The sequence below is a fragment of the Chaetodon auriga genome, chromosome 6 (genome assembly GCF_051107435.1).
Source record: "Chaetodon auriga isolate fChaAug3 chromosome 6, fChaAug3.hap1, whole genome shotgun sequence".
NCBI lineage: Eukaryota > Metazoa > Chordata > Actinopteri > Chaetodontiformes > Chaetodontidae > Chaetodon > Chaetodon auriga.
In genome coordinates this window covers 23,218,396-23,233,493 of record NC_135079.1, presented here as the reverse complement: position 1 = coordinate 23,233,493, position 15,098 = coordinate 23,218,396, and the positions used below count along the sequence as shown (strand labels likewise).

Here is a 15,098-nt window from a genome sequence, read left to right as displayed (position 1 = left end):
TCTAAAGGTTAGAGAATCAGGCTTGTGAACAGAGGGTCACAGGTTTAATGGCAGGATAAATCTGGGTGGAGAAAGGGAAAGAGCAGCAGGGCTGGAATCAGAAAATGGTTTGTCTCTGTCACCTACACACTCACGAGTTAACAGGCTGTGGAACAGGTTACAACACGCTCATATTTAACAGAAAAATATTAGAGCGGTGTCACTTTTCGCATCTAACTCTCAGCAAGAAAGCGAATGTATTTCCCAAAATATCAAACTATTTGTTTAAGGAGTGCCTTACAAATTACAGCTCGAAGACAAATTCAACAGATCTTGGAAATTTTTCATCCTGAACTTGACTTTAAAACAAGAAAATTACTTGGAATTGTCTCAGACTTGCATTTCTAATGCTAAAGGTTTGATTATGACTCCTAATATAGTGGCAAAAAGCAGTTTTGATACTGTAAACTATATGTTTCTTTTGGATTGGAAATGGGGACTGTTAAGATTTTTTTCCCCATTTGGGTTTTTCATTTCATATGCTCAGCCAGCTTGACATGTTGTGTTTAGCCTCAGTTTAAGATTTGACTTAATCTTCCCTGTGTGTGTGTGTGTGTGTGTGTGTGTGTGTGTGTGTGTGTGTGTGTGTGTGTGTGATAACTCAGCATACATTTCAAACCTGATCTGAACTGTGTGGATATGTGTTACAACATCAGACCTTGCTGTATGGAACCTACTGCACATGTGACTTGTACATGATCACTCAACAATGAAAAGACACATATACTGTAATCTCAGTGTTATCCAGGAAGACGTCTAGCTTCACAGTGCCAGCACACATGTTTGCCCCTGTTGCTTTATGGGTAACAGATATTCAGTCTACAAAAGAACAATGTGAGCAGATGTCAGACAGTTGGTCAGTGATACTGAATTTGTGATTGAACCATTACTATTACTATTTGATTGGCAATTACCTTTGGAACAGATCAATAATGTTATAACATGTTGCACACATCATGGGCAATAACTGTAACTCATGTACAGTATATGTATATGTTGTGGTGTTTGCGTGAGTAAGAGTAGATCACCTGTTTTCTACAATTGTAAAGGCTTAGATGGACAAGCTTGTTAAGAAGGGGATAGAGAAAACACAAGAGCGTGACAAAGGAATGGTGTAAGATAGAAAAGAGAGAAAAGGCAGAGATGAGAGGAGTGTAAAAGTGGGAGTTAGAGAGTAAAAGACAACGAGAAAGTGAAACAGAAAAAGTCAGAGAGAGTGAGAGAGATTTCCGCATTATGCCAACAATGTTGGCAGGCAGCCTGAGAGAGCAAAGAGGCTGAACTGAACACACACACACACACATAAACCTGATCTTCCTTATATACTTAGAAGCTTACTTGTGTGCTAATGTATGTGAATGCAGCTGCTGAGCACGCCTGTGTTTGTTAGGGCTACATGCAAGACGATACATGCGCTGAATGACTAAAGATCCAATCCTATTAGTCCTGATAACAGTCTTCTGCTTAGGGCGGTCTGACCACAGCTCCCTACAGCTGCTCCGCTCACTCATCTCACACTGGTGATAAGTCACACAGAAAGACAAAGAAAGATGGAAAGAAATGCAGACAAATTAAAAGTGGAGAACACATCAGACAAATTAAAGGTGGAGAACACACCAGACACTGGCTTGTCATGTACTGTTGGGATTCGGGCTCTCAGTATAAACCTACATTTTAAAGTTGCACAAAGAGTGAGATACAATCTGTCTTTGAAACATCAGGGCACAGTTTCCAGAGGCAGCTGAACTCATCACAGATCAGCTGGTGCAGCCTGTCAACAAATTTGAGGCGTCAACAGAGCATCTTGGCTAAGGAAAGTGAAGTATCCTATTTTAACAGGTGTCAAAAATCTCTGTTCCTGGTTTACGTCCTGTTATATGTAATCAGTATAATTATATAAAGAGTTTATAAGTGTGGTTTAATAAATATGACACTGTTTCTATGTAATACACCACTTTGACACTATTCACCATCATATGAATTTTTCTGTTTTGGTCATTAAGTCATGACTAAATTTAGCGTAAACTCTATTCCCTTTCATTGAAACGGTTGATGTTTTATAATAGTTTGAGAGATATGGTTTTGAGTAGGATCGTTATTTCTTTGCATATGTTTTTTGCGTTCACTGACTTGCTGGAACTGATTACAGGAAAAATAAACATGTTTTCTGTCTCAGCTGACACAACAGAAACACACAGTGAAAGAACCATTTTCAAAAGAAAATGAGTCTTTTTGTTGTGCATCAGTTTTCAGAGTGAGCCATGGTGGTATCCACCAGATGGCTTAGTGCAACAGTAATTCATGACCACAGTCTTGGGGTTAAGACGGTTGGCATGCACAAATAAACAAAGCAGGCAGCCACCTGAAGCCATATATAGGCTAATGATTTTAACTAGCTTCTCTGCTATCACAATCTCTTAATGCTGAATTTTACTCTTCGTACAAAGGAATTGTAATGAATAAACTGTATTTATCTGTCATGTTTTATGCTACTTAACCAGTTTTTATTAGATGAGATCATCTTTGTGATTATAGCAGAGAAACTGGTCCAGCACATGTTTAGCCTAAGCTAAGACCAACTCTTGAAGCAGGTGGAAACATGCTAGCTAGCTATGTCAAGCCACCCTCCAACAACAAAGCTGTCATATGTTCATATTGTATTTTGGGTGTTTAGCATGATACGCAGGGCTCTCAAGTCTCACGCATTGAGCGTGACAGTCACACTTTTTGGTCTTTTGTCACACACTCCCGCCACACATTCTATTTCTGATGCAGAGAAATGACCAGGATAACGCCCACCAAGTTGCGCCGCTATTTTTTGTAACAGTGGAACGGGTGGAGGAATTAGTGATGGGTCGGCCGCGAATTAATGTGTCATGTGTCATTTACTATAAACTCTGTACACAGTAATTTATACATTTATCGATGTGAACAATCATTCAAGGTATTACTGATCAGTTTGACCTGCTTGTGTTTTCTTTTTGTCTGTTTGCTTCTTTGCCAATCTGCTGGTTCACCTCTGTAATTCTGCCTCTCTGTGTCAATGATCTGGTGGCTAACAATCATTTCCCACTGGGCCTGGGAACAGTTTATTTGTCTTTGTTTTATTCTGTCAAGTTCTGGGGGTTTGAACAAAGTCTGACTGAATTACGTGAGCTGTAATTTGGATCCACAGGTGAATCTGGCAAGGTAAAGACCTCAAAAAAAGACGCACTGGCAGGTGTAAAGACACACAGTCAGGTCATTCAAACTTGAGCTAATGTCTGCTGAGAAGGATTGTGCTGGGATATTTGGAGGGCAGGAGCTCATGCACAAAGGGGGGGCATAACTTATTTTTGGGGAGGGACAGAGTGTCCTTGTTTAAAGTAGGGTGCCACTTTATGCATGCTTAAAGCAGATAAACCCAGATCTCTCAATGCAAAAAGTACTTGAATTAACCTATTTCATGCGGGCAGTCAGAGCAGCACAGCACCGCAAAGCTAAATGCTGACACATCTTAACTTAGCATGTTAGCACTCTAACATGCAACCTGCATTGGATTATATAGCCATATCGATGTTAGCTCAGTAGAAACAGCTCACATCTACATTTACAAATAGTAAAAACTCAAAATTTATACTAGATTGGAAAAACATTACATGTTCAAAGATGAGGTCTTTGAACAGAAGCAGCTTAAAGTGCTCACCACACCAAGAGCTGAAGCTTGTCAGCAGGAGGTAACATGCAGATTGAACTAATTTAATGAGTTTCAAAGTGGTGATGCTCTGAATATTTGACAAGCTCCGTGCAGACAGTTGAGGTAGATTTTGCAGTTTGGCACTTTGTAACATGCAGCATGGTTCCCATACCAGTCCACATGTTTTTGCACCTAACTGACTGATTGAGAAATTAGTCCAGCATTGAAAGAAAGCGCTGCATCCAACAGCCATGAAAAGGCCTGCAGTGTAGCCTAATCCCTACAGGTGTTAGTGCACCATCAGTGCACATCCACAAAAATCTACTGACAGGCTCAGATTGGTATTCTAAGTGTCTGGCAACATTATGAAAAGGATCTCTACAGAGATAGACATTTTTATTAAAGAGTAAAATCCTTCTGTTTACCCAGACTAAAACCCACCAAAACCATCTTGGATCTTCTTTCACTGTTACAACAGCCATCAGCAACTCTGGTTTGTTCAAAATAAACTCTGAATTCACCAAATTGGGAGAAGAGTGAGAGGGAGGGCATCAAAAAAGCGGTGGGGGAAAACAGCATATAGAGCTGGAATAACTCAGAAATGATTTTCACCGGACATTATGACCGGAGAGATTTAAATGTCAGGCTTCAGCAGATTTTTTTACTAAAAAAAGGTCATTTCTGGATAACGGGACCTTGCTGTGCATTATGAGCATTGGACATTTAAATTTGTACATTAATAAAATAACAATAAGTTTGTGTTGACTAGCGAGGGTTTGATAATTAACGTTTAATCGACAAGTCAACTAATCGCTCACATCCTTCTACAGTACAGTTGCAGCTCTACACACACAGAAATGTCTAACCTAGATTCAGACAGCAGCATAGCCCGGGACAGGGCAGCCTCTCCCTCTCTGTGTCCCAGAACAGAGCAGCAGGGTATTTCCTTGTGGAACACCAGGAGAAACCCTGAGAGGTGAAACACAGTCACAGGATAGTTGCTGCAGATACTCTCTGAGCTAAGTGAAAGCACAATGGAAATCTAGTTCAAGGATGATGTGGCTCTTTGTCCAACCTTCCTGGAGTGTGCGTGTTTCTAAAAATGTTCATAGGCTACTTTTGAACGTTAATCCAACTTCTTAATGTTGACTCGGACAAAAACAAATCCACACATTCCCTTCCTAAACACACTGAATGTGTTGACTGTATGATTTCCAAACAGACTGAGATTTGCCCAGCCGTCAACAAACACTTTGTTGATGCTGGGCATCTATTTGAAAAGAATACTCGGGGCTTCTTCTTACTCATGATGACTGCACTGAGCCAAGCCTCTCAGTTTGACTTTCATCCCTTCTTTCCTAATGATCTACTGTACTTGAGTCTTTGCAAGCCATTGATAGCAGGAGTTGAGCTGAAGAGGATGAATTGGGTTTTTGTTTTCCAAAACTGTCTGCTCCAACCGTGTATTGAATCTTTTCATCTCAAATGGCAGATTCGCTCGTGTTTTGAAATCGGCCCATGTGATTCTTTCACATAAAGGTGGCGATAGAGATGATTTTAATAATTACTGCCCAATCTCCAAAAAACCCTGCTTAGCAAAAATCCTGAAATCCTTGGTTAAACATCCAACCCAAGTCTTCTCTTGCAAGTCACTCAGTTTTAAGTCTTCACCAATCTGGATTTAAAGCTAATCGACGCACCATTTCAGATGTTGCATTAGTTACAAATGATACGGTATCTGCATTAGATAATAAGAAACCCTGTGATGCCCTTTTTGTGTATCTCTCAAAAGCTTTTGATGCAGTTGATCATCCTTTGCTTTAACAAACATTATGTAATGCTGGTTTAGGTAGAAAGGCTTGTGATTGGTTTCAGAATTTTTTGTCTGAGGGAGTCTGGGTTTTTGTTGTCAAAGTGGTAATGCAAAGGAAATGAAATGTATGGTTCTCACAATATCCAATAACATAGACTACTGTATTCTGCATATCTCTACTGACAGCAGATCAAATATTGAAAGTGCACTGACAAGTACCTTGGCACCTGGTTCCACAATGAATTTACATTTAAAAACCCCATCCAGAATCTTGTTGGCAAATTACAACATAAGATTGCATTTTTATTCAGAAATAAATCCAAATTTCCTTTTATCTGTAGGGAGAGTATTATTGAATCAACTTTACAAACAATTTTGAATTGTAAGGATGTAATTTACAGGCACGCTGCTCCTTGTGCACCTAGGCCCTTAGATTGTATTTACCACTCAACCCTGAGGTTTATTACCGGTGATAGCTACAATAATTAACACTGAATCGTCTATGATGAGGTTGGTTGGCCTTCTCTGCATGAGGTGTGATAATCACAGGTATGTGTTTATCTTTAAAACCCTGATCAGAAATTTATCACCATATTGGCCCAGTGACTGGCTGATTCTTCAGGTATATTGTGCCAGGACTGATCTTGGAAAGACTGCTTTTAGTTTTACTGCAGCAGTCTCATGGAATCTCTTCCAACTTACATAAAACTGAATGCACTTATATTTCTTAAATGCTTAAGGACTTAACTCTGGAACAATCTGTCGACCTGTAGCTGTTTTAACTGATACTCTTATTGTTTTGTTTGTTTGTATTTCTATTTTAACTGGATTGCTTTTGATTGTTCGATGTCTTTATTCATTCTTGGCATCATTGAAAATAAGGGTCTCCCTCAACTGACTCCCCGAGTCTCGAAGGACCAGTGTGTAGGATTTAGTGGCATCTGGTGGTGAGGTTGCAGACAACCAGCTGAATACCCCTTGCCTCACCCTCCCTCTCCGAGCATATAGGAGGTTGTACAGTGGCTGCAAAACTCACAAAAAATGTGAAAGACGCGCTCTAGAGCCATGTTTGCGTTGTCTTTCTGGGCTACTGTAGAAACATGGTGGTGCAACATGGCAGAAGAGGACTTGCTCCCTCTGTAAATATAAAGAGCTCATTCTGAGGTAACAGAAACAACAATTCTTATATTCACATGATTATACACAAATGAAAACATACTTATGAATAGTATTTTCCATTGATGCCACATTCTGCCCATAGACCCCACTAAATCTTACACACTGGACATTTAAATAAAGGTTTGAATGAATGAATGAATGAATGAATGGATAATCTGTGCTATCCATGTCAGAAGGCAGAGAGGTCAAAGGTCAGGTTGAGGTCCAGATTAAAATCCTGGATCTGGTTGAAGTTCTGTATCAGCTGTCAGCGTGTCTGACGTTACAGTAAATCTCTGATTTGTATGTGTGTGTGTGATACCAGGCTGACATGCCCTGATCGCTGTTGTCACATGTGCTGATGTAACTGATGTGACATCAGGCTACCTGTGATTAGTTAGTACCAGATAAACACAACAGTGACTCACTGTGCTTTGTGGACAGAGCCATTCACTGCAATCCTGTGACCTCGTTTCATCAGCAAGCCTAAAGCCCAACACACGCACTCACAGGCATGCACACACACATTCACTATTAGCAGTGATGCAAACCGGAAAGCTCTGTTAGATATTCAGGTATGAATCATCCTCATCATCATCAGCTGGTTCAGAGTAATGACAGAGATGATGGAAGAGCTTAGCATGAGTCCTGGATTAGACTTTCTCTCCCTGTCTCTCCTCACCTCACCTCCGTGTGCTCGCGTTTATGTCTTCTCTGTGTATCTCTTCCATCTTGTGTTTGTTTGGAGTCTCCTCTTCTTCTTTTATTTCTCTCCTGGTTTTGGCCTTGGTTTCCCTGCTCATTTATTGTGTCCTTTTAAAGGTGCTACGTGTACCATGTAAACATCCACATACTATTGTCAAAGTGATGGCCTGCTTCACATGAAACCTCCTCCCTGAACAGTGATAGTACAGTCATAGTTTAGCTGCACAGCAAAGCTTTGGGATGTATGCTGAAGTGTGAAGTATCTTGTGGGACTTCAGGTTACAACAGAAAAATCCCCGTGTCAGGACTGGAGCATCCACTGTGTGAAAGCCAAGATGCTACAACATCAGATAGCGGTTCTGTCCTGCTAAACTAAAGACTGCGTTACCTTTGTCAAACTTGTGAATTATTTCTTATCTGTATAAAACTTTTTCTCTTGTAAATGTAAACATGCCATTTGAGAACATGAATAATTCAAGCAGAAATCTAGCCACCATGCTGCTTGTCCAAGAATGTTTTTCTGTAATAAGCATCCAAACTTGGTTCTTTTGGAACACATCAGATTTTGATCACATTATTTATTATACTGAAATATTATGCTAGAGCTGACAGGCTTTATCCTGCAAATATGAACAATGCTCCTCCCAGTTTCTGTGACATCTACATGGACTTCTTCCTGGGACATGTTGTTGTAGCCTTGGGTTAAGATTTAGGTTATTGCATTATGTAATTTTAAGTGGTAAATCTGCCATCATTATTGTAAACTGCATACCTGCTAGAATTGCAAGGGTCCTTGCAATGAGCATAAAACGAGAGCTGGGCAACTAATCATTATTTCTATCAATGACTGATCTGTTGTCTGTGACTGATCCATTGTTTCTTGATTAGCAGTAATGGTTTTGTCTCTAAAAAAAATGGAAAAGAATAGTGGTGAACATAGCAAAAATAACAACATAACAAAAAACAAACAACAGCAAAAACACCCATCAAGAGTGTTCAGAGGTCAGGCTCACATCACCATATCACTTGTTTCATCAGTCCAAAACCCCAAATATTCAATTCACGGTTATATCAAAGAGAGAAGAGTAGCAAATCATCACATTTGAGAACATTGAAAAGCACATCATCAGGTGAAAAATTAAATATCAATTTGGTTTTTTAACATAATACCTCCAAAACTAACAACATTCCCATCAGCCTCAGCTGCACTGCTGAAATGTTAGCATGCTAGCAGGCTAAAATAAGATGGTGAACAGAGTAAACATTATACAATGTAAACATCCGCATATTAGCATTGTCATTGCGAGCATGTTAGCATGCTGACGTTAGCATGACTGTTAATCTGACTAATTGATGCTTTGCTATAGAGGTTATCAATCTTTTGGGCGCCGCTATTATTACATTGTCTCACAGTCTGCTCATGATTCATTGATGTCGAACACCTAACACCTTTTTAACACTATCTTCTGTCTTCCTTTTCAGTCCCTCCCTATGCCATTCTCCATTACACCCTCCGTACCTCTTCGTTGTCACACACTCTCCTCCCTCCCTCTCCTCATCACCTCACTCCATCGCTCTTTCCTTTTTGTCTTCTTGCCCTCCATCTGCATCTCTTTCTTCTTTTGGACAGGATGTTGTGTTGTATAATCAAGCTGCCATTGACAAGGCAGCTTTTTTCTCTGCAGGCAGTTGATTCATCCAGAAACAGGTTGTTCCCGGGGAAGACAGGAGTGGGACAGGAAGTTGTGGAGGATGAACGTGAGAGAAAAAGAGAGAGATTCTTTTGTGTTGTGGTGTGAGCACCAAGGTGAGAGCAGGTTGTGCCAGATTAGCATGAGTGTGTTTGCATGGGAAGCAGTTTATTCATGACATTTAAACCTTGTGAATATGAAACTTTTGGCAAAAAAAAAAAAAAAAAAAAAATCTCCATGCCATTATGTCATGTGAAACAGTAAGACAATCTTCTTATCTCTTTTAACACCTCACCTCCCCCACAGCCAACAAGCACACACTCACACACATGGTGGTGTTGAGAATACTGTGGGCCTGGCATAGCAGTGCTGGCAGAGAGTGCAGAGAGGGGCAAAGAGAAACAGAGAGGCGAAGAGCAAAAAATCAATAGCCATCGACATGCAACACTGCATCAAGACTGTTACTGCCCAGAGAGAGAAAAGGGGAGGGATGGAGAGGTTATTTTACACAAGTCAAGAGCCCTTCGAAAGACATCGAAAGATAGGAGAGAGAGACAAAGGTGAGGGGAGGGTTGAGATTGAGAGAAAAGATCCATCTGATATGACCAGAGACAAAGAAAGAAAGGGTGGGACAAGAGTCAGATGAAAATGGGCTTGTGATTAAGAAGGAAGGGGCAATTAGGGAGAGACAGAAAGTGACATAGGCAGAAATAAAGAAAGGGTGAGGGAGATATGAAAAGGAGGCTGGGAAGGAGCATTTAGAGAGATGAAGGAGATGTGAAAAGCAGGCCAACCAGAGGCAGTGGGATGAGATTATTTTGTGAAAATAAACACTTTTTCAAGTACAAGATTACAGCTCCTGCAAACAGATGAATGCACACCACCTCATCATTGTGTAGCTCTGTAATAATTGTCCTCTCATAGCTACTGTGTGAGATATCATGTAATATGCTACTGCCTACATGCTGTTGACAGTCCTGTGTGTGTGTGTGTGTGTGTGTGTGTGTGTGTGTGTGTGTGTGTGTGTGTGTGTGTGTGTGTGTGTGTGTGTGTGTGTAGGTGTCTGGGTGTGTGTTTTTCACCCTCTGGTTCAGGTGTCTTTTATAATGAGATTCGTCAGCCATAACAAGACACAATAGAGCAGATAGCTCAGATATGAATGCTGCATGTTCTTTTAATAATGAGACCTGAGAATAGATGCTTAATGTGGGCATAAGACAAGAGCATATGACTAAGACGAGAGCCTAATTTAACGCAACATATTCACATGAGTTACACTCATACGCATTTCTTATTGACATTGTTTGGAGCAACAGTTGATCAGTCAGAGCTTCTTAAGTGTAGGGAGGTCATCTTTCTATCAACATAGACATCTTTATTTCAGTATGAAAAAACGTGAGGAGAGGAACCGCTACCACAGCGTCTGAGGACGGTGGGACGGATACATCATTCATTGGTTAGAGCAAAGCAAAACAACATAACTCTGCCTCCTAACATGAAATCAGCTAATATGAACAGAATGACACGCTGAATGAAGTGAGTGAAACGAAATGACAGCTGATTATCAGGCTACATCTACATTAAACTGGCTAATTTTGAAAACATTGTCTTATGTGAGAGAATGTGTGTGCTCACACAACCCTGCTGAAAAAGCAGGAAGTGTTTTCAGGTTGTTATAGTTATAGTTGTTAAAGTTTTCCATCCACACTCAGCTCAACCTCTGTTCTGTCCCCTCCTGCTCCCTCTGAGCCGTTGAGGGGACAATTGAGGCAACTGTTCTCATATACGTATTACATACATTTACACAAATTGTGATTCATTTGCAGCTTCAGGAAGCTCTCTTTTCAGTGACAAAAATGTTGGTGTGGAAGGGGGTTAAAAATGTAGCCCGTTTATTGTGCCTGTACCCTGACTCGAGTCCACCTGTCAGGTTTATTGGTTGTATATTGGATAATAAAGGTTACTAACTTGTTTTTACATGGGTCCAAACAAGGTCAACAAGAGCCCTTCGGAGTAATTGTGAGAACAAACAGACTCCTTAATTTGCATACAGTTTCCTGAACTTTTCGTCCAATCGTCAAGGTTTTGGTGCACATTGCAACGTTTCTCATCAATGCTTCGGCAACAAACACCTGAATAGGTTAATGGAGGTGAACTGGTTGCAGTCTGAGGGTCCTGTGTGTATTGAATAAGCCAGGGTGAAGCCATAAATACCGTATATCTGTGAAAAAAATACTGTGGTGCACTGTTGGCACTTTCATTGTTACAAAAGGTCAGTTACTGTGTTTTTTTTTTTTTTTACCTTCAATATTTCTGGACTATTTTCTATCCTGTTCTGTTCTTATGAACTCGGCTTCCTTATCGTCTTCCAACCTGCTATACTTTTGTCTTATAGGAATTAGTTTTGGACATCACTACCAGAGATTCTTTTCTATTCTTTTCTCATTTTAAAATGTCATTATTATTTTTATTTTCAAGATAAAGCGTGATGTATTTATTGTACGCTATACATTCTGTTCCCTCTCTTTTGTGTGTCAGGACGGCTCATGCACAGGGTAAAGCAGAGGCAGCTGTAGGAGCAGCTCAGAAAGCCCAGGAAGAGAGTCGCATGGCGAGGGTCACCGCCAAGCAGTTCTCCCCTTCCTTCCAGCACCCGGGAAATGGTGTGCACACACTCAGCAAAATCACAACATGCATACTGTATAGGCTGCAGCACATCCATAATCTACACACCCACCAAGCAGACATATATGCAACAACATGTCTGTACACACGCATGAACAAACACATACTGTAAGTGTGTGTATGTGTGTGTGTGTGTGAGAGAGAGAGAGAGAGAGAGAGTTGGTGATAAAGGTCAGTGTATACCACCCTACAGCTTTGTGTTTCTGCTTCTGTCACTCATACCTGTCCAGCTCTGCAGGTAGCCAACCCACAAGAACATGCACTACTAAGCGCTGTGACAAATACACACACACACACATGCACACTGACTTCATGACACGTACTGTACACTCCTACACACAGATACCTGAGATGACAGTGATTGTTCTTTTGCCATCAATTCAGCTCTCAGTAGCTGTCTGTTTCTCAAGCCGCTTGAAAAAAAAAAAGAACACTCCACGTTATTGTGAGGACATTTAATGTCAACAAGTATCAGTGTTGACATTTTCCAGCATGTGATACATACACCCAAGACATCATCAAACACCCTAGTGTTTCTTTCTTTGGAAGAGCAGGGAAGGGACTTTTAACTTTTTCTCATCCTAGATTAATTCACTCACAAAGATGACTTTTCATTTTCGCAGCTGTCTGGAAGAAATGTCTCCAACATGCTTGGTCATGTACTTGGTTAGATCAGATCTTATGTATCAGTCAACATCAGCTGATCGAATTCATGCATATTTTAATCAGGTGGAATCCGGGGTGGGGGACGAAATACTGCAGTGCTCAAGTCCATCAGCAGCCACAGAGATGGTGCTTGTTTAACTCATTCTGTGGCTGTAATAACTATTAACTTAGCAGCTTCATTCAAAAATACTTCCCCACTCTATTTTCATACAGATGATGTGTATGTCATTGTTGGCTGTACTGATACTAATGCTGTCATTCAAGCAAGTTTAAAGTAGTCAGAAGCAATAATTGGTCATTCCAATCAGCATGGAGACAATGTCCATAGAGCGTCAAATGTCCTTCATTTTTTTGCAGGCATGGAGGTGCAGCGTCCCAAACGTCAGGTGTCCAGTGAAGTGGAGGGCGAGGGGCTGTCAAGTAGCGCCGGCACCGCTGACAGCCCGGACCTCTATGTGAAAAGTGCAGGCTCAGACGACCCCTCTAATGATGCTGCAACCCCAGACCTCAGTCCCCCTTCTTCCTCGCCACCCCACACTCCGCCCCCCCCTGCGCGGCCTTCCCAGCGCAGCAAGAGTGCCCGCTTCCATCGGCAGAGTGCTGTTGACCACGGGGACAGGGGGAAGGATGGAGGAGAAAAGGGTGAGAAAGGTGGGGGAGGAGGGCAGACGGAGATCCAGGTGTTGATGGAGGGAGGAAGCGGGGCAGGTGAAGGCGGGGGAGGAGGGAGGGGGGAGTACCCACGGGCCAACAGCTGGAGCGAGGACAAGAGGAGAGGGGTGTTGTCAAAAGGAGGAGGTGGGGTCAGTGGACGAGGAGCGAGCCGGACCAACGGACACAAACACAGCTCCTCCAATCACAAGTCCAGGGAGCACGGATCATCCAATCACAGACAGGCCAGAGGGGACAGGTGGACGGAGTCATCCTCATCTGCTTCATGGACATCCGGGCACAGGGGCGTGCACGGCAGAGGAGGCCGGCTGTTGGAGCAGGATGAGGAGAAAATTAGCAATTATGAGATGGAGATGAAGCCTTTACAGCCCAGAGACTCCACGACCCACAAGCCCCATGGGCATGGGGAGGAGAGGCACGGACACAGTCATGCTCACGGGGAGGGGCGCTCGCACACAGTGCAACGACAGAGGCATAAGAATCGTGATGGGAGGGAAGGAAGAGATGGGAAAGAGGGGAGGGAGGGGGGTAAAGACAAGCTGGATAGACCGGGGGAAAAGATGGATTCACGGCCTCTACGTCGGGACCTCACCCTCTCCCCCCCTCTGAAGTCCTCCCCCATCACACCAGAGCAGCAGGACCACAGCCTCACGCAGAGCAAAGGCAACTCGGTAAGACTCAAACTGAACACACTAGCACAACTCTGTTAGACACAAATACAACACTTCACTCTGAGAGATGAGGTTAAAGCCGCACAGGGCGAACAGACCACCGGCACAGCGAACAGCTGACGGCTGGGAAAGTCTTAACGTGGCATCACACAAATTACTTAGAGGCGGTTTGGATGGTCACTGGCTGAAATTCCTTCCGGTGCACAGGCCGTGTGAGCTTAAATGTAGGAGAAAATACAAATCTGGCATTGTGAGTTTAATATCTTAAACATAATCTTAAACACCAGTAAGCAAACAAGCAGCCCTTCCAGCACTCACCATGCTCAACACAGGCTGAATATCTTCATCACCGTCTTCACCTCACCAGCCCCTGTGAACAATCTATTGACCCATAACATTAGATTTCTAGTCTTCCAGAAATTCCATCAGTGCAGAGTTGCCTTTGGTGCAGCTTTAAATCTTTTATAGCACTTTTTTTTTGTTACAGCAATAGAGAAATCCGACCTCACTGATGAAGCAGCTGTATCAAACTGTTAAAAGAATGATCCTGTAGACACCAAATACAACGCCACAAACCCCTGTGAATACTTCCTGGTTTAAACAATGACACAGTTCTGAATTCAAGCAATCCAATATGAGCAAATCAGGTTTTTGAAATTGCATACGTTGAAATTACCTTGTTGAAATTTCAAATAGGGGAATTCAAACCACATAAATTCAGACAGATGTTTTTCAAAGTTAAATATGCAAATATGTGTCTATAATCAATATTTTTCTATTCTCAATGGATCACATGGCCACTTTTGTGTGGAAGGAGCTGCTTGTAATGATGAGCCTGCAGAGAATTATTATGCAACTCTCCAGTTCCCCTCAGCTCCACAGAACATTTTCATCTTTCACTCGTGATGATGCCTCTGAAACATGAGCATTTTGGCCTGCGACATTAGCTTGAACTGTGGGCCCGCAGCTCCCGTCAACATGCTCCCGATCATCATACTCTGAGGAGGGTGCGCTGGTCGTATTGGAGGTGCTCAGACCAGAAGTCTGCCTCTTGCTCCGCCAACTTACTGAATCTTTTTTTGTTTTGTCTAAGCATTCCAAAAAGAGCAAATATGTGTTTTTGCGCTATTTCGACAAGTGGTCAGCTAGCTACATCAGCGCTGAGGTTCACTTGACCTCACTGATGTAGGCATGTAGCTGTCAGTAAGTTCATGTGACAAACATGACACAAAGTCACCCTCTTATTAATGGCTTACAGTGAGTTTTCATTCACTGTGTTTTATTACATTCATTTTTGAGTAAATACATTTTTGGGCACTGCA

General features: G+C 42.0%; 1 protein-coding gene across 1 annotated transcript in view; it reads left to right on the top strand.

The window, feature by feature from the left end:
• jph3b (junctophilin 3b) overlaps positions 1 to 15,098 on the top strand; it is a 52,288-nt gene that overhangs the window by 23,523 nt on the left and 13,667 nt on the right. The window contains exons 4-5 of the mRNA XM_076732859.1: positions 11,621 to 11,745; positions 12,791 to 13,776. Of these exons, the coding sequence (XP_076588974.1) occupies positions 11,621 to 11,745; positions 12,791 to 13,776 (1,111 nt within the window). The remainder of the gene's footprint in view (positions 1 to 11,620; positions 11,746 to 12,790; positions 13,777 to 15,098) is intronic.